Source organism: Anarhichas minor, unplaced genomic scaffold (genome assembly GCF_050575085.1).
Source record: "Anarhichas minor isolate MPS153535 unplaced genomic scaffold, ASM5057508v1 ptg000062l, whole genome shotgun sequence".
NCBI classification, from domain to species: Eukaryota; Metazoa; Chordata; class Actinopteri; order Perciformes; family Anarhichadidae; genus Anarhichas; species Anarhichas minor.
In genome coordinates this window covers 3,974,415-4,000,065 of record NW_027466508.1, presented here as the reverse complement: position 1 = coordinate 4,000,065, position 25,651 = coordinate 3,974,415, and the positions used below count along the sequence as shown (strand labels likewise).

Genomic DNA, 25,651 nt, shown 5'->3' with positions numbered 1-25,651 from the left:
ATGTGGACATTAGCTGCGACTGTCCACTGTCTTCTGGCTGCTGCGCTGCTATTGGCTATCTGCCTCCAATCACTGACGGCGACTGAGGAGGATGTCACACCTCGCATCAGTTTCTCTTACAGTAAGTCGAAAGACTTACCTGACACCTTTTTGTATGTTATGACTATTGTGAGCACTGCAAGAGACATGAGATTCCAGATTTAAATTTGCCATCAAGTGCTTACTGATGCCCTTTTACAGGGTTAGCTAACGTTGATTAGCTTGCTACGTACAGCTGAGAAACCTGCTACAGCACCTGTCATTTCTGCTCACAAAATTGACTTTCGCCAGCTAGAAATGAGTAGCCTGTTTTGTCTACCCCTGTCTGCAACGGTAACTTGGGGCAGCGGAGTTCAGCAATCTTCTCAATTCCACACAAAATAATGTAATTTAGGTGAACGGTGAACAAATTCAACGAATGCAGCGAGTGGTGAAGCAACCTTTGCAGCAATGTACTCTCAGATGCATGTCAGAGACTACAGGTGCTTGCAGGCTTGAATGTAGTACGTGTTCCAACTTGAAGAGGTCTAAACCACAAGCACCACTTCTCATAAATACATGCAATTATATGTTTGTTCCCTGAAGGTCTTTTTTTAATATGGGCAACTTGTGTGGCTCCTCAAAGTGTTTACTCGGGTAAAGACAAAAAAAAGTGCAACAATTTTGGGCCTGTGAAGTATTCTGCAGCGCATATAGTCTGCCTTCGTAGTTCGTACCGTCAAAGACACTTTGCTTTTCCTCTATTTTTTTGCTGCTAGTTGACCCGTTGGTATTGTACAGCTGAATGCAACAGTTTATCTCACATATTTAAACTTAATGTCTCTCCTGGTAAATCCACTAATGGAATGGAAGACCTTTTTTGCACCTGACTTCATCATTGCATGTAGAGTAATTACTGCACACACTGCAGCACTCCTCTTATTGTAATGACTGTGGATTATGCTTTTATAATACAAAAACATGGTGCTGTTTTCCTCAGCTAACAGCTTTTTGGTAATTGATTGATGCATTCTGGGAGCGTAGGACAAATGAGGGCGGAGAGAAATAAGGATGCTGTTTAGAAAATGGACTGCTATCAAGGAAGTGTTGCTCAACACCTATTTTGTTTTTAACACCCTGTGCTGTAGCTGTTGGAAAAGGACAGTTTACAAGTTGATTCTTAAAATGAGCTCCCTGGCTCCTACAGTGTATTTCTCATCCTGTCCTCATCTTTGTTTTGCAACATTGCTCACACAGGCAAATATGCCGATCCAGCAGCAACCAAAGAACAGGCTTGTGTGAATGCAGGGCTGCGTTGGCTCCTGTAAACACTACCTGTCTAAAATTGAAGTTCCCTACCTCTGAAAACAACAATCTAATGCTTATTTTCTTCACTCGTCAGCCAACTCAGCGAGGCGTCATACCGCTCATACCGAAGAACAACTTGAGCCATTTAACTTTTTCTCAAAGAACTAAATGGATTAAATTGGCCCAAGGCTGGTTCCCAGCAAAGTGTTTCGCAAACCACTGATGTTCCTTCCCCCCCCCCCCCCCCCCCCCTCGTTTTTTCCTTTGCTCCACTCAGCGTTCATAATCTAAATTTCATGTATTTTGACGGCAGCAGTTAGTTATTGAGATTTTCTCAACTGGAGAGCATAAGTAGTAGTGTGAGACAACATGCTTTTCAGCTGATAATGGGGCGTAGAAAATCGCATTTACGCGTCACTGACACCGATTGTGTCCTATTCATTAAGCGACTACAGCTTTGCATAAACAGGGTCTGCAGCATCACCGACGTGCTAAACGTTTCATATATAAACTAGCCTCAATTCAACCCGCGCCATTGATGCAAAACATGTAAAGCAGGTCACTGTTTTAAACCTCCGTTCTGGTTTGTATAGTCTGTAAGAAAGGGGAGACCGGGACTGTTTTCTCTCGAGAGGACCCTTGCCTCAGCGTGGCCTTTTTCCTGGAAAGGCGTCCCTGTTTCTTTTTGTCTTCCTTCCCTCTCCTCTCGCTCCTTCCCTCTCTCCTAATGAGCAGGCTAATCTCTCATGTGTAGTGAGTAGAGGTTTTTGTGGTCGCTGCAGTGGGAGAGCCTTGTCTGTTTTTCATTACGGGCTCTTGTGCAGAGAGGGAGCACAAAGGATCATGGGACTTGAAGCAGCAAGCATCGCTTAGGCATGCGGCATGTATCACTGTTAGTTATCAGAAACATCTCAGGCAGGATGTTACTGTCTTTCTCCAGATATGCGCTGAGGAGATGATTTATTTTTCCTCTTTTCTATTTCTTTGACTTGGAAGATGACGGAGAAATTCAAGTCCTGTCCTTGATAATAACGGTTTACATTAATGAGCTGTTTTGGGCATTTGGCAACCTTTTTGATGTTTTTTTTTAAAGGTCTGGTTTACAGTGCATGAACTGTATTGTATGTCACTCTTCTTCTGATTCAGCAGTGGACCTTATCTTATTTATTCAGAATGACTTTGTCCACCAATCTGGTGTTTGTTTTTTTGGAAAAGATTGGGGATAGATGCAGCCACACCTTTTTGAATATCCTGTACATGCTACATGCCCTTTTTTTTTTTTTTTCTTCCTCTTCCCATGAAAGTGAAATTTAGAACAATATGTGTCGTTATTCAGAAATAATCATTGTCACATCTGTCTTTTATCATGTCAATTTGACATAGTGACAGGTTTCCTGGAAGCGAGAATACATTTTATACAACAAATCTCACATCAACCAGATTTTAAACCCACTGCTTCACAAGTACATCCAGAGACTCTGTCAGCTGCTATTGTGTATACAAGGTTTGTTGGAAATTAACTGAATGTATAACAAAAGAAATATTCAGATCAGAAGGGAAGGTTTTCAGTTTTGATACTTTCACACATGCTGCTAGGGAAGAAGCAAATCAAAATGCCCCTTTTTAAGCAGAGCTACAGAGCATGCTGTGTGTACTCTGTGTCCGTTCCTGTTTACGTTTGGTTAATGCTCAGCGAATATTGTGCGCTTTCTCTCATGCATGCTAATCCAGTGACCTTGGCAGTGTGTGGATCGCAGTGTAGAAACAGAAGAGGGGCGGGAGAGGGGGGGGGGGGTCTAGCCAAATGTTCGTGACATGCTCCGATGCCCACCTAAAACCCGGCACGGAGCACGCCCCTGATCCTGAAAGAAAAGCGGTCTGAGGCTTCCAGCAGAGGTGGCACTCACAAGTGCCTGCATATAATGCCATAACAGCCGCAACAATTCAGCATGATTACAGCACATCAACTCGGTCTGATTCAGACGCTTTAATGGCTTCATCACTTGCACGCTCCAGGGAATGTACAGAAAAGTTCCGTCTTTGCAGATTTCAACCGGGAACATTTGATTTGAAGACAATGGCAAGCAGCGAGGAATAACGGCGCAGCTGTTAATTAAGATGGACAGAGAGGAATGCGAGGTTAAGAGAGTCATTAGGTACTTTTTGGGGGATTGCTGGGATGCCGTGTGGATTTGTCCAAAACTAAAATGTGTGTTGCCTCCTCGCTATTAACATCTTGCAGCAGATGTTTGCTCAGTTTTACAGTAACTGTGACACAAAGAACCCCACCTTTTATTTATTTTTAAACATTAGACTGAATTTAACATTTCATTGCATAATGAAGCATGGATGATTTATATGGTTTCTGTGCCTCTAGCTGTAAATCAAGTCACGCAACATAACATTTTATTATATGATACACAAACTAATGTATTCTGCCACACTTCAGTGTCCACATTGCTGTAAAATATATTTGTCCCTTTTGTTTCTATAAAATACAGCATAAGGGAGCTTTGATGCCATTTATACTTTATTTCTCTTTGGAGAGCTATCCGATCTCGAAAAAGCTCCGTGTAAATGCATCCAAGAGGCTTTTAAAGCAGATTGAAAACGATTGTTCAAAACACCTCACGAGGTCAAAAAGGTGTAAATGCGTCCCTCTGTCCGAGACGTTGATTCTCTTTGTATTGCAGAAGTAGTAATGCTGGAGTGAGTAGAATTACCTGCCGGCTAATAATCATGTTTTGATAAACTTATTTATGTAATTTTGATGATAAGTGACCACAATGATTTGGTAATTTGTAAAACTAAATGAAAAATGAAATACATTTCTAAGTGCATAAAAAGATTGTATCAGTACCACTCACCATCATTAGCTGAAAACAACGCACTACATTTGAGTTGAGGCAGAACTTAAATGGTTAAAAGAAGTCGTCTCATGTATCTTTCATTAAAAGTCAGAACTTTCCTGATTTAGTTCCAGGATGTTAATGCGCTCCACATGCGTCTTATTCCTACTTGTGGGTGTATGTAAATGGGGAGAGTGAGGTGTGGGTCCCCGAGAGGCCTGGCTGACTGTATGTTGTATAGACTGAGCTGAAGGATTCAGTCACAGTGTCTGATTTTACAAAAATCCTATCTGTCTGATTTTTGTTTTTTAATTTATTTTTATTTCAAACTTTGTCAGGGCAGAATAACCATTGTGAGCCAAAAATATGGAGGCTAATGCAGAAGGTGTGGAGGTCCTCAACTCACCAGGCTCCTGATAGCAGCACGACTACATTAAATAGATGTGACAGTGAGGTGTGTGTGCGTGTGTGTGTGTGTGTGTCTGTGTAAAAAAAGAAAAACAATTAGCAAGGAGCGTAAAAACCAATATGCTTGACCACTTCTCGTTCTTACTACTATACATTGTGGCGGATGAGTAGAGAGTAGCAGACTCTGTGCGCCTGCTCTTCTCATCAAGGGCCTCTCCAGAGACACACACACACACACACACACTCACACATCCACAGGATAGAGTTTTGTGTCTGCATGCTGTGGTCGCACTTAAAGGCCTTCAACACATGCCGGTCCAAAGTGAGTGCACTTAGTAAACTGCACACAGCTCCACTGGTGCCCTAAAAATCGACAAGTGTGCAAGTTAGAAAATGGCAGAAGAGATTATCGAAGTGTACTTTGATGGGATTCTAGCTGTAGCAGAAACCATCTGTAAGCATGTGCAAGCCAGCTGGATTTGGATTTGGCCATTTCTTTTCCTCTTCAAGTCCACTTGGCTGAGCCATAGACATAATGTCATTCATCAAGCCATTGGTGGGCCTGTGTTTTTTGTGTGTGTCTAAGGCCATGAGTACCAAAATAAAGAACACTTGAAGTAGAGGAAGGCAGTTTAGGATGTGGATGGTCAGATACCCCAATTAAAGATTTTCAACAAGAGGAAACGCTCCTCGAGCAGCTACTTTATTAGAAAGAGCAGCTAGAGTTCAAAAGAATGCAGGAAAATTACAGATGCATTTCTGACGAACGATCATGTCGGTGCTGCCCTCGGTAACAAACGCATGACTGCTTCACAATGAAAGTCCCTTTGTGTAGAAATGTTGAGTTTGCATTAGCAGTAACTTAATACAGCTGCGATAGAGCCGTGTTGCAAACAGAAATACTGGATTACACTCGTGCATAATTTTGCTGTGGATCTCTCGTTTGCGTGAATGCAATCTGAATTCCTCTCATGCGAGAATGGCGGGCCCCGCCACTAACGATGAAAGCTACTACTGAAGGATGTTAATATCCTAAAAACCGTTTAACAGTCAACCGCTGGAGGGAAGGGAGGCTCAGGAGAACCAGGACTGACTGCGGTTGGCTGTTGCTGCAATAAAATAAGATGTTTTCTAAAGGGACTCTGGTGTGCGGAAATTCTACCGCTTTCGTCCACAGGGACTGTGGAAATTGACACAAATTGAAGTTCCTTGTAGTAACTTTAAATAGTTAAAAGGTTTTTTTATAAGCTGAAATAAGAATAACTGGTCCCCCTTAAAGGTCGGCCAACACATAAGTGCGCCTGAGCCAGAGTTGTCGCAAACGTTGGGACTAACCCCGTACACTTTTATCAGCAGGTGGCTGGCTAACGAGACGTGGGTAGGCTTGGTTCTTGAGTTGTAGCATTCATCCATCGACAAATAAGCTGTACACACTTTGCACTGATTACAATTCTAAATTAACGTCCCTACAACTACTTTAGCAAATTGCAGAATGGAAGTACATTGATTCGCTAATGCTTTGAGAAATGCTGACTATAAGTGAAATGAATCGATTCTAAATGAAAACTCATTAACACACGTTGGCAAAAAGTGACAAGTTGGCAAATTTATCTTTGCTTTTAGAAGCCCGACAAAATATGCATATCTTAAAATCTGAGTCTGTGTGCATCATATTCCTGTGACATCTACTGTCTTTAGAGAGAGAGGGTAGGAGGAGGATGGAGAGAGAGAGAGGTTGAAGAGGCATCCCACACATGACAAGCACAGGCACGTCTATTTTGAATTGTATGTGTGAGGAAATTATACCAACTATCTGTCTCCCTCTCTCTGTGTTTGAATAACCCACTCAGATAACACAGTGTCTCGCCTAGCTAACATCCAGGATTTTGTAAGCTTTCAGCCGCGATAGACCAGTGCGCTCCATCGCTCCGCTGCTTTGAGTGTTGGGTGGGTGCGTGCCAATCTAGAGTGCATCAGGATGACACCTAAGAGCCAATAATTACAGAGCAGAGCATCATGTCTGTCAGCCCCTTGGTCTTGGCTTTTAGAGTTCTGCAGCGTATTTGCACTCGTGCTGTATTTCCTTCAGAGGCTGAAGGGGACATTTTCCAGTGTTTCTTGGATTCTACAGTATACACGCGCAAGTGTTCGACGTTGCTAACAAATACTCGGTCATTTCATGGTTTTCTGTTGTTGCCCTGATTCCGAGCCTGCACATGTAACCATGTGGCACCTTTTTTGCTGCATAATCCTCACACACAGCAAACACTGCACTTACACACTGTCGGGCTCTGGTTATTATCTGCAAGGTGCAGCTGTCTCTCAGTATGATGTATACCCTCTCGCGCACACATACACAGCGTGTACAGTACACACACAATTGCAGCAAAGCCACACCATCATTCCCAGTGATTACAAACAGCACAACACATCTGTGGGCCTTATTGCCCCGGCCTTACTGTGGGTGTCACACTCAAACTGATTCAGGGTTGTCGGCTTTTATTTACAGCCTAGTAAAGTGTGATTTTTCTATGCCACAATTTCTCTCTGTCTTTGTCTGTATCAGCTTTTTACTCGCTCATCTTAGGGTGGCCTGTTTCCTCTAACTGTGCAGACAAACGGTGTTTCTCCGCTGACTTGGTTGGCATACTACAGCAGCTCTTGGTTGCCAGTAGTCACAGACGATGAAATAACCATCACTTTGCCCAAATATCACGAGGTTCAGTGGCGCGATCACCTTGAAGCGACTCCTGTCGGCTTCGGTCAGGAGCTCCTGCGCCGCTATCAAGTCCATTGTCGAATCCTGTCAAACAGAGAGCCTTGAAGCTGTGCGCTCTTGTGTAGCTTCAGCTTGCAGAGGGCAGAGATGGATAGTATTTATTTTTATTTTTTTTATAAATATGTGTTGGGCATGTAAGATAAGCTGAGCTCGTGTGAGATTAATATCAGCTGTGCTACACTCTCTTCTCCTTTTTGTTTTTTTTTCTGCCCGGCTGTAAAGCAAACCCCTCTGTCCCCGTTGCCCCCTTGTCTTGTGACTTGGCTCACACTGCTTTAGCAAATCTGGGGCGTGTTTACAGTCGGGGCTTTTAGGGGTGTCTTGGCAGGCGTCTAAGCAGCCAATCAATCGCCCCACCCTCTGAGTACTATTAAACCTTAGAAAAATGGTTTGGTCCTGTGCCGTTTTCCCTGAAATATGATGCCTGCCAAAGTGCTGGCGTGTAATTTTATTTCTCAGTGACACTGTGTCTGCAAGCTGGCACCCTCTGATGAGATCTTAGTTACCTCAATGGTGAGTAAGCACACTCTGAACACTCGGCTGTGATGTGAATGAAGGGATTCAGAGGAAATCTTAATGTCACTGTGCTATTTTGGAGGTCTCAACGCTGACAGTTATCCAGAATGTCTGGAACATTAATTATTTTGATGATTCATAAGCATTTTCCCTCAAGACCACTCGCTATTATTTCTACACACATACAGCCACTTATTTGTCTCAAAGTATGAGAAAATAAATAGTATGTACAGTAAAAAGCTTACTGTATATAAATATAGACTGAAAAATGGCAAGCCTGGCTCCGTCCAAAGGTAACACAATTCCGGTACCAACACCTTTAAAGCTCCCAAATTAAGATGTTGTATCTGGTATAATGTAAAAAATAACTATTTGTGGTTTTAGGCGGCCTATGTGCTCGTCTATTTGTTGCATCTTATACAAAATGACCGTGTGTCTCCCAGCAGATGAGTACCTATTTGAGCCATTGTATGTTGCATTATCAGTAAAGCGGCTCACGTTAACACTAGCATCTGTATGCAGGGAATGCTGTAGAACATACTGTACATATGGAAGAAGATGTTTGACTTTCCCTTCATGTGTCTCTGTTTTAATTCAAGAAGTTTGAAGCTGTTCATCGTGTGTTCACAGATTTAGTCTGATTCTCTCACAAACATTTCTGTAATCACAGAGCGGTTTCTCTCTGAAATCCTCCGTGCTGTGATTTGTTCCCGTCATCTTTACCTCCACTGAAAAAAAAAAAAACATCACAATGAATGAATACAATGAATTCACTGCCAACATTGAATTCCAACCAATTACTTGCTAAGGACGTATTACGTGCCGGTGGAGAAAGGACATTCGCTTCTTACACGTCAGTATGTCATGCAGACCCTGATCTTTTGAATTGTGCCGCTGTGCTCCAGTTTGGACCATTGGCCAATTTCTTTTGCAGCTTGTAGGCATTCATAACCGCAGAGAAATGAGGCAAATATACAGTGGTTTGACTTCAAAGAACCTGTGCTACTAACTAATTCAGCATGTTAAAAAACGGCAATAAAGCAGCCATATTGATGGAAGGTGTGATGTGATGAGCATTAGCAGAGGTTTTAGGGCCTTGCTTTGGTGACAGCCGGCTGATTAAACAGGCGGGTGATGAATGGACCTGGTGCCTGGCTGTGAAATGGCCTGCAGATGCCCGGCATTCTGCTGCAAGCATGTCAAAACACACAACTGATCTGCTGCATCGGAAAGCGTAAAAAAAAAAAAAAAAGAAATATCCCAAAGAACCGACTGCTGTCGATGAAAAAACAGAGCGAGAGAGACTGAAAGCTTTGAGTTGCTGTTGGAATTCGCCGCAGCTTGACACGACTGACGTTTGTTACTGGCTTGACCTTCTGCTCTTATCAGAAATCCATCTCGGAGTGCTTTGAAAATAACATTTTCTACCCTTGTCTGCGTGTTTCTTTATAGGTCAACATCTCAATCCAATCTTCCTGGTTACCACAACTCCCACTCAGTACCCCGACCTCAATCCCCCCCCCCCCCCCCCCCCCCCCCCCATACACATACACACACACACATATACACTCTGCCACTAAGTAGCCCCGGACCGCTCTGAGTAAAAGTTCCTTGAGTTTGCTCTCTTTGGCTCATTATTCCATTGTCTGTCTAAGAGGATGTCACTGTGATTTATGTCAGACAGTTTTAATATGCTGAGGGAAGGCTGTTTTTGGATCCAGTGAATAGCCAAAACTCAGGGGAGCCATGACAGTCGAGCTATGATATGTTCCCCTGAGATGGCACTCCTTTGTCTGCCATCGGCAGAGTCCACTGAGACCGAGCATAGCTCTCTTTATGAGCATTTAGGACATTTTTTAACAGACTTAATTGACATTGACTCAAAAAACAGTTTCTGCTTCTCCACATTGGAACTTTATTTTTGTCCTGTCCTGATTGACAAAAGGAAGTCTTTTTTTTTTTTTTTTTTTTTTCAATTTCGTATCCCCTCGCTGAAGTTCAAAGCCAGGCCGTCCTCTTCATTGACTCCAGATGTCACAACGTTTTAAACAGAAAGACGGCTGTTGATCTGGAAAGCGCCTAAGATTTGATTTTGGACAAGATTCGCCCTGTGCAGCTGGTTTTCACTCCCATAAGGGGAAAGCGATCATCTGCCAAAAGTGCCTTGAGTGTTGGAGGAACCATTTGTTTGTGAGCATATTGGAAAGTTTAAGTCGTGGGTTGTAAACATGTATTGCTGTTTACTGGCTCCATTTGCATTATGCACCACCTGGAGTGTTGGAGATAAACTTACCGCTGGTGTCTTTTTCTTACTGTCAGAAATCTCTAAATTTGAAAGCAGCTCGCTGGTTATACACGAGGGAAATGCTGTAAACAGTTTAACTGCAGCAAATAGTGGTGATGACGACTCCAGATACGAAGCAGTAATCTTATTTGGAGAAGCAAATGGAGTCCGTGACCCCCAGTGTTTTGGCTTGGGGAGCACATCAAGTGTGTTTTTGATATGTTTGGAATGGGAGGCAGTAGATAAACAAGATAGTCAAAGTCTGCAAAGGGTTAGAACTATGTAAGCAATGGACGCACAAATATTTGATTGCATACATCTCGTGTCTTTGGTGACCTCAAGAAGATTGTTAGTCGCATTGATATTTACCGAGTGATAACATCCACCGGTCCAGCTCCACATGGACTCCAACTCAGCTATTGTTTCTCTAAGGATCACAATACATGAAGGCCTTGAAATAAACCATAATCATGGCTTCGTGGACCCTTTGCTGGATATATACAGTATTAGTTCGTTTGAGCAAGTTCTGACACAGTAGGTCAAACTGAAAGTTGACCAATTGTCAGAGCCAAACCTTCTTATACCAAACCTCTTGAAACTTTCACAGTGGCATGCATTAAAAAAACTAAATAAAACTGCTACTGATGCCTCTGTAGTAGATGATCCTGACTTGTTCTTGATGCCAGGATAATTGCCTTAAAGGGATCAACGTGTCCATTGAATCTCTACTTCATCACTAACTACTTGAGGCTGCAGTGACGTGGGAAAAAGTAAGTCATTTGACTCGTGGCCCACTGCTAAAGAGATCCACTTGAGGAGGGTTGGCGAGCAGCAGAATGAAGGAGTTTTAGATTGGCGTTGAGTGGAAGAAGCTTTTTCTTTTCTTTTTATTTTTTTTACATTGCTGCCAGTGCAGTGCAGAGCAAAGGGAGAGCCGGCCAGCACAGGAACGTGTGGACGTGGCTCACTGGCGTTCTCGTGGAGCTACAGTAGCTGCTGGCTGCTGCTGCTGCTGCTGCTGTGCGAGAGGGATAAACAGAGAGGACAGGAGTGAGGCGTACAGAAATGACAACATGCTCAGTGAGAGCTTCCCCCTTTTGTACCATAAATTGATTTGACGGAGGCTCACCGCTATGTGCTGTGCTGTGTGTCGGATGTAATGGGATGTCCGTCCCCTATGTTCTCGTTTCCTGTTAGATTTGTGGCTTTCTGCGAGGCCTTGACGGAGACTCACAGATTTCCTTGGAGTACTGGAAGTAGTAAAACACGAGTTCAGATGTTGTTACCTTGCCGATCGTATATTTGTGTTTGGCCAACACATTGGAGTGGGAGTTATTTTGTGTTTATGTTGTACTTAGTTGTGGTTTTGGGGTTTAATGATGTGTGTTTAATAACGCAAAGCTACCCTCTGAAGTAGTTTTTTTTTTTTTTCTGGATTAAACATCAGCTCAAGTTATGCCTCAGCATATGGCTTGTTATTTCTCCATTAATATATTTAACTTGTGGCCTAATTATCGTTATGCAGGAACTTGCGTTCTCTTTTCAAGGATAATTAATGATTCACATCTGGTGCACAGAGCCAATTGATTGAAAATGACGACTTCATCGATTGGCTAATTAACAAGTCCGACCCATAGACTTGCATGAGATGCAGCTGATGGCACTTCTCATATCTCTGCACAGGACAATCTCCCAGCAAGTTGTTGTACTTTTCTTCAGATGGTTTTAGTGCCGTCAACCAATAATTATAAAGTAGTGAAGCTTGGGATTAGTATGCCAGTAACCTGATTAAATTTGTTTTTAACGTTACCATTTATAGCATGTCTGGTTGGATATGAAAAACTAATCATACACGGGATGTTTTCAGCATCATCACAAAACCAATCCGTTTGACAGTTATTTTGTATCAAATAACAGGAATAAAACCTTTTTTTCTAATCTTGAGATGAAATTTTGGAACCCTTTGAAATGCTCATACACTCCTCAACATGCATTTTAAATCCTAGCACCGTGTTTTTCTCCCTGCAGAAGGCAAAAAAATAAACTTTAATTGGGGACCTCTGTGTGCGTTCTTGTACTTCCAGGATATGTTCTGTTCCTCTCTGTTCTGTCCTGCTATGTGATGATAATCTCCAGAGTGTGTTGTTTTTTCCCTGCCGTTTCCCAGATGCGAAGGAGAGGTCGGCCAAGAGATTCTCAGTGGACGGCGTCTTCAATTACACGTCCTTGCTGCTCAGCCAGGAGGACGACATGCTGTACGTCGGAGCCAGGGAGGCGCTGTTTGCCCTCAGCCTCTCGGACATCAGCAAGACCAAGCTCCAGAAGAACGTGAGTGTGTCAATACGCCAAGTGGATTATCGGAGGAAATATTGCAGCGAAGAAGTGGGCTGACAGATCATTTACCCTCACTTCTGTTCATTTTAAGACTCATTAGGTAATTGTTTTATCTGAGTTAATAATGCAGTTTGTAAATACGAAATAATCAGAATTAAATACCCACCTGTCCTGTTTGTTTCCATACCACACACCAGTTCTTTGTATACATTTTGATATTAGGAGAATCAGTCCCCAGCAGAATCAGCATGGTTCCCTGAATTTGGCATGACTTATTCAGGGTTTCTTTTTCATCTTCAGCTGACGTGGGGCACTCCTGCCGGAAAACGAGAGGAATGCAGCTTCAAAGGGAAGAACCTGGAGGTGAGAGGCACTTTTTATACAGCTCCAGCAAAAACGCCAAATCCAGAAAATGCCTCAGGAAGATACTTGTGTAATGACAATATTGGGAGCCTGGGTTTTCTTTCCTCGCAGTCTTCTCTGAATCGTTTCACTCGTGTCGTGAGAAGATGAAATGAGCATTGAGTGCTGTGTTGACAAAACCTTTCCAGCAGTTACAAATGCATTCTTCAAGTGTGCACACTCACCAGGGAATTGTTCTTGTCTGTGCACTGCTTCTCTCTGTCTGTCTGTCACCTTGTTGTCATGCCAGCTGTTTTATCCCTAGGCGACAACCCTTGGTAATCTTTACACTGCAGTGTACAACTCTGGTCTGTGTATTACAGAAAGCCCACCTGTGATGCTGGGAGGTTTTCCCAGCTGCGTTTGAGAACAATTTTATAAAAAAAATTTCAAACTACTTCTATCCAGTTTCACAGTTTTTGAAGTATTTTGTGTTTTTTTTTCTTTTTGCTCCGACAGATTCACTTCTGATTGCGAGCTCCAGTTTTCCAGGCACACATTTGAAGGAGCTCTCCAGAAAAACACATTCAGTTGTAAGAATATCTTGTGGACTCATGGACCTCACACTCTCTCCATTTGTTCCCCATCCAGACTGATTGCTTCAATTACATCAAAATCCTCCTGCGGCTGAACAGTACTCATCTCTATGTGTGTGGCACCTATGCCTTCAGTCCTATTTGCGCCTACATAGTAAGTAATGACCTCTCAATCCCATTGTTTACTTCCAAGAGTGATTCGATTTGTATTTCTCTCCACTCACTAGAGCAGCTTTGGACTTTGATTTTGTGTGTGTGTGTGTGTGTGTTCTGGAGGAATCGAGCTCTTTTATCCACCATGGCCGTATTGGATCTGCTGGTATCCAAGCATAACCAAATGCTGCTGAGGCACTTTAGCCAGACAAGTCAACAGGGGGTACACAAGCTGTGTGGTTTACAGCAAGGGGGAAGCAGAAGATCTGTGTATCTAGCAGTGGAGTACATCTGGAGTGATGGTAACCAGCAGCAGGATGACATTGATTTCAGCGGTAGGGGGGGGGGGGGGGATCAAGCTTGGCGACAGCTCGGCTCTTAAAGCGGGACATTAAACTCTCCCCCTTGACGTCAGAGTGAAAGAACAACACGGGATTTCTCAGACTGTATATCACTTGGCAGGACTTTAGGCCCTGAACTGGGATTCCAAGCAACTCTGAGCCCGATTTGTCCGGGTGAACACTCGTCATGTTGACTGAGACCAGAACTCTGTGTGTGTGTGTGTTACCCAGAGCGGCCAGACGCTCCCTGAGGTGCATAATATTAACATTAATAAATGTTTTATTTTTTATAGCTCTTCTCAAAACAGTCTTGGAGGGTTTAATGACAGAGGAACGGGACACTAAAGCCAAGAAGATACACTAAACAATCAGATGACACACGTTAATTGAAACAAGCCCTGATAATAATAACTCATAATGAAGAAGCTTGGGAAGATTTCTCCTGCAATGGAGGCACTCGACACTGTCCTGTTTGATTTGATTGAACAGAACAAGTTATTGCTATTGCTGCAAATTGTCCACATACATTTTTTTCCATGTCTACATTAATGGAATACTCAAGTTCCCATATGTGCAGTATATTGAGTGCTTTATTGCTCAATGTAATCCCTATTGTTTCAAATGTAGGCGGGTGAGTTTTGTTTTAAGATCAGTTGAAAGGCTAGATTGATGAATGGATGGATGAATGGCTTCACCCTTTTGATCCTGCACTTTACAGTTCAAACGATTGGGCGATCAGTCAAACAAAAAAAAATAATTGGCGACAATTCTGATAAACAATTAATTGTTTAAGTCAAGTATCGAGCAAAAAATGCCAAACATTTGGTGTTTCCAGCTCTTCAAATGTGACATTTTGCTGCTTTTCTCTATTCTATGCCGTCGTAAATTGTGTTCGGGTTTTGGACTGCTGGTCGGACTAAACAAATATTTTAAAGACGTCACCCACGCTTTCATTTGACCCTCCCAGCCTGATAAATGCCAACATGTTTCAATGTCCCTGCCTGCTCTTTGTAAACGCAGACTCTCTGTTTAACAGCCCAACCCTGAGATTACGCAAGTGATGTCATTTTGTTTTCTCAGACTTGCCAAAGAATACATAAAACAACTGTTTTCAGAGGCTGAATAATGACCCACGTACTTACCGGAGATCTCCGTGGCATATACACTTGAGCAAACAATAGTTTTTGTACATTAACCAGCCTCAGGTACCTAGAATTACTGAAAGTCTGTTATAAAATCTCAGTTTTTATCATCAGTGAAGTCATATCATGAATCAAGTTTTCCTTCCTGTGTAAACCATATAAACTGCCTGAAGCCAGATCTTATGAAAATACCTTGTACCAGGCAAATTTAAAGGATCCTATCTTTTTTTTAAATTCTCAATAAATCCAATGAAAAGACCAAAAACAACAGTACTTAAGTCTGTCCCTTAATGCTTTCAGCTTGTCTCACTCAGCACACAGTCTCTGTTCCCAATCATGACGTACATTTTGTCATGAGTTTTTTTTTTTTTTTTTTTTTTGTTAAGCCTTACAAAAAAACACGAAACAGCTGGTTGCTGTAGTTTTTTAGCAAATACTACTTACCAGCAGTAAAGATTGCATTTCAGAGACTATTTTGAGCAAGGGATTAATTCACATTGGCGAGCATTTAAGGCAACAGGACGGTGCATGCAGAGTTGACTCATAATAAACTGTAGCTGTGTTCGTTGCAGTAGTGAACAGTGAAGTGAAGTTAGGTGATGTGATTTTAAACAGCAGCTCTATGGAATAAAATCAACTTTTCCTTCAATATCTGTTCAGTATTTCATGATGAGTCGGCATTAGATCTGCTGTAAGTTTTCATTTCCTCGCAATGAAAAAGTCGAGTTGCCTATGACGTACAGTATCCTGACAGACGGAGCTACTGTGTGGTCAAAGTGACCAAACTCCCATAAAGTCAGTGCGCTGTCTGTATTGTAATGACGAAGTGGAGAGAACGAGCTCGAGGTCGCTGAGCTCACTTTTTAATGTAAGTAGAATTTAATTGGACTGGGCCTGAGGGACATTTGCTTTTCGTGTCTTGTCTCCAGAACACGTCAACATTCACACTGGAGAGAGATGAAGTGGGCGAGGTCGTGATGGAAGACGGGCGCAGTCGCTGCCCCTTTAATCCAGACTATAAATCCACTGCCATCATCGTTGGTATGTAGTAATACATGTTTTCCTCCTCCTTTATGTCACTCCAACTATTTGGCATGCAAAGGTATTATTATGAGCCATTTATGAAGCTACTTTGATTCAGTAAGGAGTCACGATGTGCCTGCTAATGTTGTCTGTCTGCACCCGTCCTTCTGATAAATAGCCGGACACCAACAGACAATGTTTGTGTTCAATTTATTTAACAAGCAATTAGGGAATAATTGAGCTAGTTTTTTGTCTAATCCCTTAACTCAGTCTGCTCTCATTTCACTCCAAACTACAACTTCATCTGTTATGAAAGCTCCCTGTACACCATTTCTTTGTACTTTATTTTTAATTAATAGAAAATCAAGTTATTAATTGTAAATCTTGCAATTGTTTTCTTCCAGATGGGGAATTGTACACTGGTACTGTCAGCAACTTTCAAGGGAATGAGCCAGTCATTTACAAGAGTTTGGGTCAGGGAACTGCTCTGAAGACAGAGAACTCTTTAAAATGGCTGCAAGGTAAGCTCCATCAGATGGCAGACAGTTTTGTTTTTTTTCCCCCTCTATTCATCTTCCATTATGTACCAAACGGAGCAGATTAGCTCCGAAAAGTAGCGATCATTAGCGAGGCACAGTCGCTAATGCAGCAGACCGAGAGCAAAGACAAGCTCTCTTAGATTGCGGGAGTGCGGTCATATCAGTCGCTGCATGTGCACTTCAAAACAGCCAAAGTGAACTCAGTCTGACAAAAGTAATGCAAAACAATGCTTTCCCTTGCGCAGATGATAAAGGTGTCTCTCCAACCCACCATGTTTTCTTTGTGTTTTTCTATTTTTTTTAACAGATCCGGTCTTTGTCGGGTCAGCTTACATCGAGGAGAGTCAGCCAATAGGAAACCCTGTGGGAGACGACGACAAGATTTACTTCTTCTTTAGCGAGGCGGGAAAAGAATTTGACTTCTTTGACAACACCATTGTGTCGAGGATTGCTCGCGTGTGTAAGGTAAGACACCTGCGGTTGGGTTGTGGTCATTATACAAGATGGCCATGCAGAAATAAGAGGCACAGCGGCGCCTCAAGCTTCCTCTCCTTAATCCTGATACAATTGCCTTAAAACAAGGCGGGACGCTCCCGTGTCAAAGCACGTTTGGTCACATTTAACTGCACGTCATGCTTGTGTAGATGCAATGGAAATATGTCACTGGTGCGGTAAAGCTTTTTCTATTTGACTCTGCAAACATGTTTTCAACAGATTTGGTTTCCCCTTGCCTGAATCATCTGATCCTACTCACCACGCCCCCCTCCCATCCCTTTTTCTCTGCAATGTCATCGCTCCCCCTCTCCCTCCATCTCCCTCACAATGTCAGCTGCACTCGTCCATCCCTCCAGCTCTTTGCCTTTCTCCACCAGCGCCTTGAGCTTTGCAGGCATTATTAGTATTCAAGCATTGCTTCGCAGCAATATGAAATGCTTTTTTCCATTCTACTCTATGGCCTGTATGTGTTGCAGGCAAAGCATGCAAACTGTAGCGACTGCAGAATTTACTCGCATCATTTAAACTGCTGACGTCGTTCCCCTTCTCCTCCTCCTCTTCCGAGAGTTTAGTTTGGTCGATCACCCTGAATAATCAACGGCTGACTTCATCCCTTTTCACCTGTAATCAGATCAATTAAACGGCTGCCTGATATACATGCACTTAGTATCCCTCCCTGACTGATGTCTCTTGTTCATGGAGGCAGTAATGTGAGTAATCGTGAGGACAGCATGTAATCTTAAGTGACAGCTTAATGACTTAGTCCTGCTAGGCTCTGGCACTCGTTGCTGCGACACCTCTCACAGCCGGCGGAGCACCTCCTGGGTTCTATATCTGGAAGTCATTGACGGAAAGGCCCCCAGACTGTGGCAACTTGCTGCAGATGAACTGTGCAATAGAGACAGAAGAATGGCTTTCTCTGCTCTATAAAGCGCCTTTATACCTCTGGAATGCAGCAGCCCTCGTTTTCCTGACTGACATCTTTTCAGATGCTTTTCTGTGGCAGTACAGTAGTGATGCAGGTGGTTTGCTCCCTAATTTACTGGGGAAATGCTTTCATAAATCAATGTATTGAGATGAATGCATAGGAAATTCACATATTGACCAGCAATTTTGTGCAAAAGTAGGCTCAAAGAAGGAGACACAAACTGCTGCAATCAGGCTCTGACGGTTTTAAAGTACCATAATTGCCACCATGAGCTGTGTGCCGCCACCGCCGCCACCACTGCTGCGGCCGGTGAGCTTGTTTGTGAGCGAGCCAAACTACAATAACTAACTTCCTGTTGTTTTCACCGGCCTGCACATGTCCACCTTTCACAGTGTCTTTTCCTCATATCTCTCCCTTCTCCAAAATTAGACAATATCTGTGAGAAACCAGCCCCTCAGTGGCTGCAGGCTTACGTCCCCCCCCCCCCCCCCAACTATTACCAAATTCACCTTTTTCTCAGAGAGGTGTCTCACATCTGAACACACACCCTGTGTGACCCTTCAGAGAGCAGAAAGTGCTGAACTCAGATTAGAGTTTAGGTAACGGCAAGGTATGAAGGCCTCTCCCCGTTAGTGGTTTAGTATCTATAACACACTCGTGCAGACTGACATGTACATCATGTACTCCCTTTTCTCTCTGTGTACCAGGCCAAGGCCAAATATGTTTGGATGTGCTTTAATTTTGATATCTGAAATATTTCGTGCGTGTTGGCTGATCTTGCCAGACATTTTGCTACCTTTTTTTTTTTAAAGAAGACAAGTTTCTCGTAAATCAAAGCCTTTTTCATGCAGGTCTAACTACTGTTTAACTTGGGTTTGCCAAGTAATTCTGCTTCCAAAGTAGTTTTTTCTCCCCCTTTTTCCTATCTGTCCCCCTCCTTTCTTCGCCTCCCTCTTTTCTTTTGTTTATTCAGGTGTGCACACTGAGGGACTGGGGAAAGCAGGCAGATACTGAACATTGTGTGGCACCATTTTCTTTGCTTCTTGTTCGTCTACTTCAGGTTGACAAACGTGAGGAATCTGAAATGTGAAGTTCAGATAGAATGTGAGAGAGCGATGTAATACAGCACAAAAGGAGTATATTATTGGAGGGCAGCTTTCAAGGGGGTTGGTCGATGCTATTGAGAGTACAAGCTGCGCAGCGGAGCACAGCAACAACGGCGATGAACAGCTGAGAGAGCAGAGAATGTGGTCTCCTCATTATGTGGACAGGCTACTACCACAGCCTAGTAATTGGCTCCCAGGCCGTGCATCTGTCCCACGACGTTTCACCTCACCGTCGTTGAGCAACATGATTGTTTGCGTGTAACAGCACACAGAGGAGGGAACAGGGGTAGTTCTAGTTTTGCGTTTTATCATCTCCTCAAGGGTGATTCACTCCTTGTGCTGTTATGTAGGAGTTGTTATAGGTTTCAGAGGCCGTGCTGATGGGATAGTTTGGGTTCTAGGAAGGAAAACTGTCTTGAGATTGGGCGAGACCACTTGTTTTGGTTGTGTTCTTCCTCCTCCTCCTGCTCCTCCTGTGCTTTCCAGCTTGCTTGCTGTATTTTGGAGGAGTTTCTGTTGGTGTTTACAATCTCTTAGATAATTGCTAGGCCTTGCAAAGTTGTCTGATAACTGTTTATGTGAATATTTAGTGACGGCCTTAAAAGGAGGGAATTCATCTTGTGTGTCTCGGAGGAGAAGCGAACCACGAATGCCGGTTTCAAAGCTGTAGTTAATAAATAGCCATTCTGTTAATTTTCCATTTCACCATCTCCTCTCCTTCAAAGAGCAACATGTATCTTTTTATGTGAACTTTTTTTGTTACCCGCATTTTATTGTCAGAAATGTCCTTTGTTTAAAGGCACCACACATATGCTGCACCAAAGGGAAGGATTTAAATACTTGGATTTGCATCACAAGATTAAAATCGTAGTTGGTTGTGATTAGTTGTCACAACCCTAAAAAAAAAGCATCATAACTGTCACAGTAACGACTTTCAGATTCCCTTACCCCAACAGCATCCTCTAAAGCAGAGAGAAGGGATTGCAGCTGCAGGTCTTTTCTTACAACAGCTGATATATTGTAGCGTAAAGTCCCCCTCCACTTTAAAGATGTATTTTGCTTATTGTCACTCATCTTGGATGTTAGAGCTTCACTGTGCATAATGAAATGCGAGTTAGATTTCTGCTGGAGGAGGAAAGTTTCTCTGTGCTCACCTCAGATCTGAGTTAAACTCGTGTGCGTATGCAACTTGAAGCCTCCAGTGCACACACACTGAGAGGAAGTAGCAGACATCTTGTGTTCAGCAATTCTGAAATGAGAACTATTTGCATATTAATTGAGACTGATGTTTTTGTAGTGTGTTCTTATTTGTAGAGCATTTATAAATAACCTAAACATGCCTGGAGGGGATCTTTGAGTGAATATATCGTCTGCTCCAATGAGACGTCGCTGCAACAGTACGAGAAATTAAGGGCGGACTTTAAAATCTTCATAAGCCGGGTGTTGTGTTCTGGTCTACTTCCTTCACCTTGTAAATGACATGTTCTGTTCGTCTTATCAGGATGACTGTAAACTGTTAATAAATGATAGTTTAATGAGACATACAGTCCTCTGTTACATAATACAACACACTTTGTTTGCAGGGTGATAAAGGCGGCGAACGGGTGCTGCAGAAGAAATGGACGACCTTCCTTAAGGCCCAGCTCCTGTGTTCCCTCCCTGATGACGGCTTCCCCTTCAACATCATCCAGGACATGTTTGTCCTGAAGCCCATGGGAGACAGCTGGGAGAGCACCGTCTTCTACGGCGTCTTCACCTCCCAGTGGTAAGAAACGAAGGGAGGGGTTTGTTCTGATCGCTTTAATGGTGACATAGAGGCACTTGGATGAATCTGATTTATGGCGCTGGTTCAGTTTGTGACTGTGCATGTTTATGCACAAACACACGGGCCCTTTAATCAACACAGCTCACACACACCATCTTGAGACGGTTTTTATTTAATATCTGCACTCAACTTGGCAAGTTGCCTTTTTCTTTCTTGGCTCCTCTGAATTTAGAGCAGCTGTAATGAGCTTAAACACTAACACAAGCTCATGCAACCCCAATGTCTAATTAATGTTTCGACAAAATAAAGGTTTTAATATGGAGATCATTCACGCGCCCACTCAACAACTGTTCTTCCGTTAGAAGTTGCTGCTCCAGTTTTCCTGAAGAAAATGACAGCTGCAGAAAGGATGTATAGAGTAAAATAATGGCAACATGCAATCAGACACGGGGATCTTGAATTTTGTATGTGTTCACAGGTATAAAGGAGCGTCGGGCAGCTCAGCGGTCTGCGCTTTCACCATGGCACAGGTGGAAAGAGCCTTCAGCGGGCGCTACCGAGAGGTCAACCGGGAGACACAGCAGTGGTACACGTACAACCACCCTGTGCCAGAACCACGGCCCGGAGCGGTGAGTGGAGCAGGGAACCACACAATTCAACTTATTTTGCTTCACTCTGTGCATCTGTTCATTCAAGTATTTGTCTCTAAAAAAAACATTCCTGTTATTATTTTCTTCTGTTTTGTGATCACACGAACAAACAATGTATATTACAGTCTCCAGCAAAACATTTCCACTTGTAACCCTAAACTGATTTTTTTCCCCCGTGCTGTTCAACAAGTGAGCTTGATGTAAAGCAGATGTTCTCCTTTTATTTTCCAAAAGTACTGTCTTGACAATGTTCTGCTTAACTCTTCACAAGTCCCTGGAGCGAAACAAATGCATCAAAGCTTAAAACTAGTCGTGATAACTGCTAGTTTTAACATGGTTAAAAATGTCTATACCAGCCAGGTCTGCTGTTGTACATAACCCTAAACTTAATTCACTTTATAAATAAAGAAAGGGTACATACAGGTCAATACAATATCCTGTCTCCTTGTACGTTTGTACTTCCAGGTCTACTTGAATAAGCAGAGATTCATTTCTAATTTACTCCCCGCAGTGTGTGACCAACCACGCCAGGCAAATGGGTATCCAGTCGTCCTTGCACATGCCTGATAAAGTGCTCAACTTTGTCAAGGACCATTACCTGATGGACAGCGTGATCCGCAGCGCTCCCCTGCTGTTGAAACGCAGCGTGCGCTACACACAGATCACCGTGCACAAGATCCAAGGCATGGAGAGGGCCTACGACGTGCTCTTCATCGGAACAGGTACAGCTCATTACACAGCAGCAGCAGCAAGTTATTTATTTTGTGGGTCTTTCCATCAATCTTTAAAAGGAAAAATAATGTTACAAAAGGATACTCTCACTTTTGTCAAACATAAAGTAGGCTTCTGTCGTTTTAAAACCCTAGATGATGCTTTTATCCCCCACAAACTGTCCCCTGCCTTCAGTATAAGTCACTTCCACTCGTCCCCTGTGTCTTCCAGATGACGGAAAGCTCCATAAGGCCATCAATGTCAACGATAAGATGCACATCATAGAGGAGATGATTCTGTTTCCTGAGCCTCAGCCAGTGCAACACATCGAACTTGATCCTCAGAGGGTAAATCACAACTCTTTCATTTCAATACACACCCATAACCATTATTGTCACACGGTTTTGTGTAAGTTCATATTTGAATGTCCTGTTTACTGTTTTCATACTCATTTTCAAGTAGTAAAAATATGGAGGAGCTAGATTCCCCGGTGAACAGACATTTTCTTTCCAGCGGGGCCGTTCTGTTGAGTTTTCCTTTAAGTTATGACACCGTCTGGAAGACTGTTTCTGATCCTCTCTGGCATTTTCCCCAGAGCTGAATTTCATTACCTGTCCCTCTATATTACATAATGGCCTCTCCCCGGGCCAAAGCAGCCAAACTGCAATCTAAGATTATGTAATTCTAATAAAGTCCAAGATACTTTTTTTGTGAATATTCTCAGCTCCAAATAGGGATATGAAAGACAGACATAATCCGCATGATGTCTATCTAATATAGGGGTAGATGGCCTAAATATAGCCTGCACTTTTGGGAACACAGGGGTGTGTGCTGTACGTCAGCATCAACGTCACGTTCATGGTGAACATGCATTTCTGGATAAAAGTTCTTCTACACAATGATGCATACTGTCTGAAAAGTGATGCAAAAGAATGAATATAAATGGAGACCATGCTGTGTAGCAACCACTTTTTGTTGTAGCCATGTGTTTATGACCACAATCAAATGACTTGGCTCATGGCATCAAGTAAAAGAACAGCCGGCCAGAGTTTTAACTTTGTTTAGGTTGTATTCCTCTGTTTGTCTTCAGCAATTGTCTTGGCATGGTTTCCCTTTCTGAATCAGAAACAAGTAACCAAAAGCAGAAGTTCTGTTTTTGGCATTTTAACCTTTTTGATGAGAACTTTGTATCGCGCAGACTCACACACATTTCTTTCTCTTCTGCAGGGTCTGTTGTTTGTGTCGTCCAACTCTGGGCTGGTGGAGGTTCCTGTGGCCAACTGCTCTAACTACCTCAGCTGTGGAGAGTGTGTGTTGTCCAGAGACCCATACTGCGCCTGGACCGGACATCTGTGTCGGGACGTCAGGATGGCTCCGCCTGACAGGTGAGAGATCACACAGCCACCAAATCTCTAACCTATTCCCAATCTTTCACTTTTCCTTTGTTCATCTGCCTTCGCTCACAGGCTGCATTTGTTCATTTAGCCACCTTAATAGATTTTAGTTGTTTTTTTTTACATTCTTTAATAGTCTGAGATAAATGTGTTTTGTTGTTAGATGTAGAGTTCTAACGGTCCCTGGCTATACCGCCGTATTAAAATTGTTATCGTACGTTGAAAATCTCGTACCATTACAACCGTAGTTGGATGTAAACATGCACCCGAAACAAACTCACAAAAAAGCATGCAAAGCTCATCACCTGCTTGAACAGAAGCTTTTAAAAGAAGATTGTCCTCTTAGTCATAGTGTGATGAAGCTATACTCATAGGCGCTACAATGACAGACCTCGGGAGAGTCAAATGAGTGCATCCCATCCAAGGTTCCTCCCATTACAGCTGCTTTCCCTCACCCTGTTGTTTTGTTTGGTACGCTTTGTCTCAGTCACTGGCAGCAGGATGTGGAGGAGGCCGATACATCAGCGATTTGTAACAGGACGTTTCCCAGCACCAGATCTGCCAGACCAGCAGCTTCTCGTGAGTGTGTTCTCTTTGTATAGCGCTCTGTAATTAAAGTGTTGTCACCTGACCGACACAACAGCAGCCTGCACATAGAGCAGTCGGTGAAGAATCAATCGCATGTTATTGCAGATTTATATGACGGCGGTTAAAAGCGAGTAGTTCTGTAATGTAAGAATTCATGTAAGTTATAGTTTGATTTCAAAATTGTATTATATGCAGTGATGTAGTTACTGTACATGCACTTATAAATGACTTATCCACTAACTCTTTTAAAGGACTTGCTTTTTTGGCAGATGTGAGAGTCTTACTCCTTATGCAATTAGTAAAATATTTCTTAAACTCAATCTTTGGAGCAACATTGTTTTGTTTTTTGTTTTTATATGTAGGTGTCTCCCAATGCAAGCGCATTATAATCCCAGTCAACACGTTCAAAGTCCTGCCTTGTAAACTGCGGTCCAACCTAGCACAGAGAAGGTGGCGTTACAGTGACAACGCCAGCCAGTTCCTCTACGCTACACCAGAGGGAAACCTGGTAGTGGTGGCGCAAGCCGACAGGACGGAGACCTACGAGTGCTGGTCAGAAGAGGAGGGTTTCCGCCAGCTGTTAGCCAACTACTGTGTGAAGGCGGAGCCACGCCAGGAAAGCACCACTCTGATTGGTCACTCACGCACACCGCACATTGAGCAGGAGGAGAGCATCGTCCTGCCCGGCGAGTCTCGTTCTGAGCAGCTCCACACCAAGACGTACTGGAACGAACTGATTGTGGTGTGCGCCCTGCTGGCGTTCTCCCTGGTGGTGTTCTCCTTGTTCGTCATCTACAGGAACCGAGATCATATGAAGTCCATGCTGAAGCAGGGCGAGTGCCCCAACATGCAGCAGAAGAAGCCAAGGATTGTGGGAAAGCCCGCTGAGAGCTTGCCCCTAAACGGTAACACCATCCCCGTATCCACTTCTGATCACAAGGGCTACCAAACGCTAAATGACAACTACATCTGCAGCACGCCCACCCACGAGTCCTCGCCGGACAACAGCAAGAGCTTCTCCGAGTCCTCCGACAGGCGGCTGCTTAACGTGAAGGAGAGCCACGTGGAATACTCCCCAACCTGCCCTCGGCCCAGAGTGAGGCTAGGCTCGGAGATCAAAGACTCTATTGTTTGAGAGCACAGTATTCGCTAAAAAGATGCCACCCTGTATCTCCACGAAGGATACAGGCCAGCGAGCAAAGGAGAGGAGACCCTGACATCCCTCTACATCGCAGCACATCTTTTGTTTTCGTCATCTTTTGTTCTGTGATTAGTGCAGAGGTCATTTACATCGTTTAATCATTCCCACTCCGAAGCCAGAGGGTTGGTCTGGTTTGCTGCATAGGGCAGGAAGAGGAAGCAGCGCAACACTTCGGTTTCAA

General features: G+C 43.3%; 1 protein-coding gene across 1 annotated transcript; it reads left to right on the top strand.

The window, feature by feature from the left end:
• Positions 1–25,419, top strand: LOC142933825 (semaphorin-4B-like). Its single transcript, XM_076078064.1, has 14 exons — positions 1–121; positions 12,330–12,490; positions 12,797–12,859; positions 13,490–13,588; positions 16,000–16,111; positions 16,498–16,614; positions 16,940–17,097; positions 20,745–20,926; positions 21,405–21,555; positions 22,088–22,298; positions 22,519–22,634; positions 23,515–23,672; positions 24,169–24,260; positions 24,632–25,419. Exons 1-14 carry the CDS (start codon positions 1–3, stop codon positions 25,402–25,404), a joined length of 2,514 nt encoding a protein of 837 aa, XP_075934179.1. The 3' UTR covers positions 25,405–25,419.
• Positions 25,420–25,651: the final 232 nt, after the last annotated feature.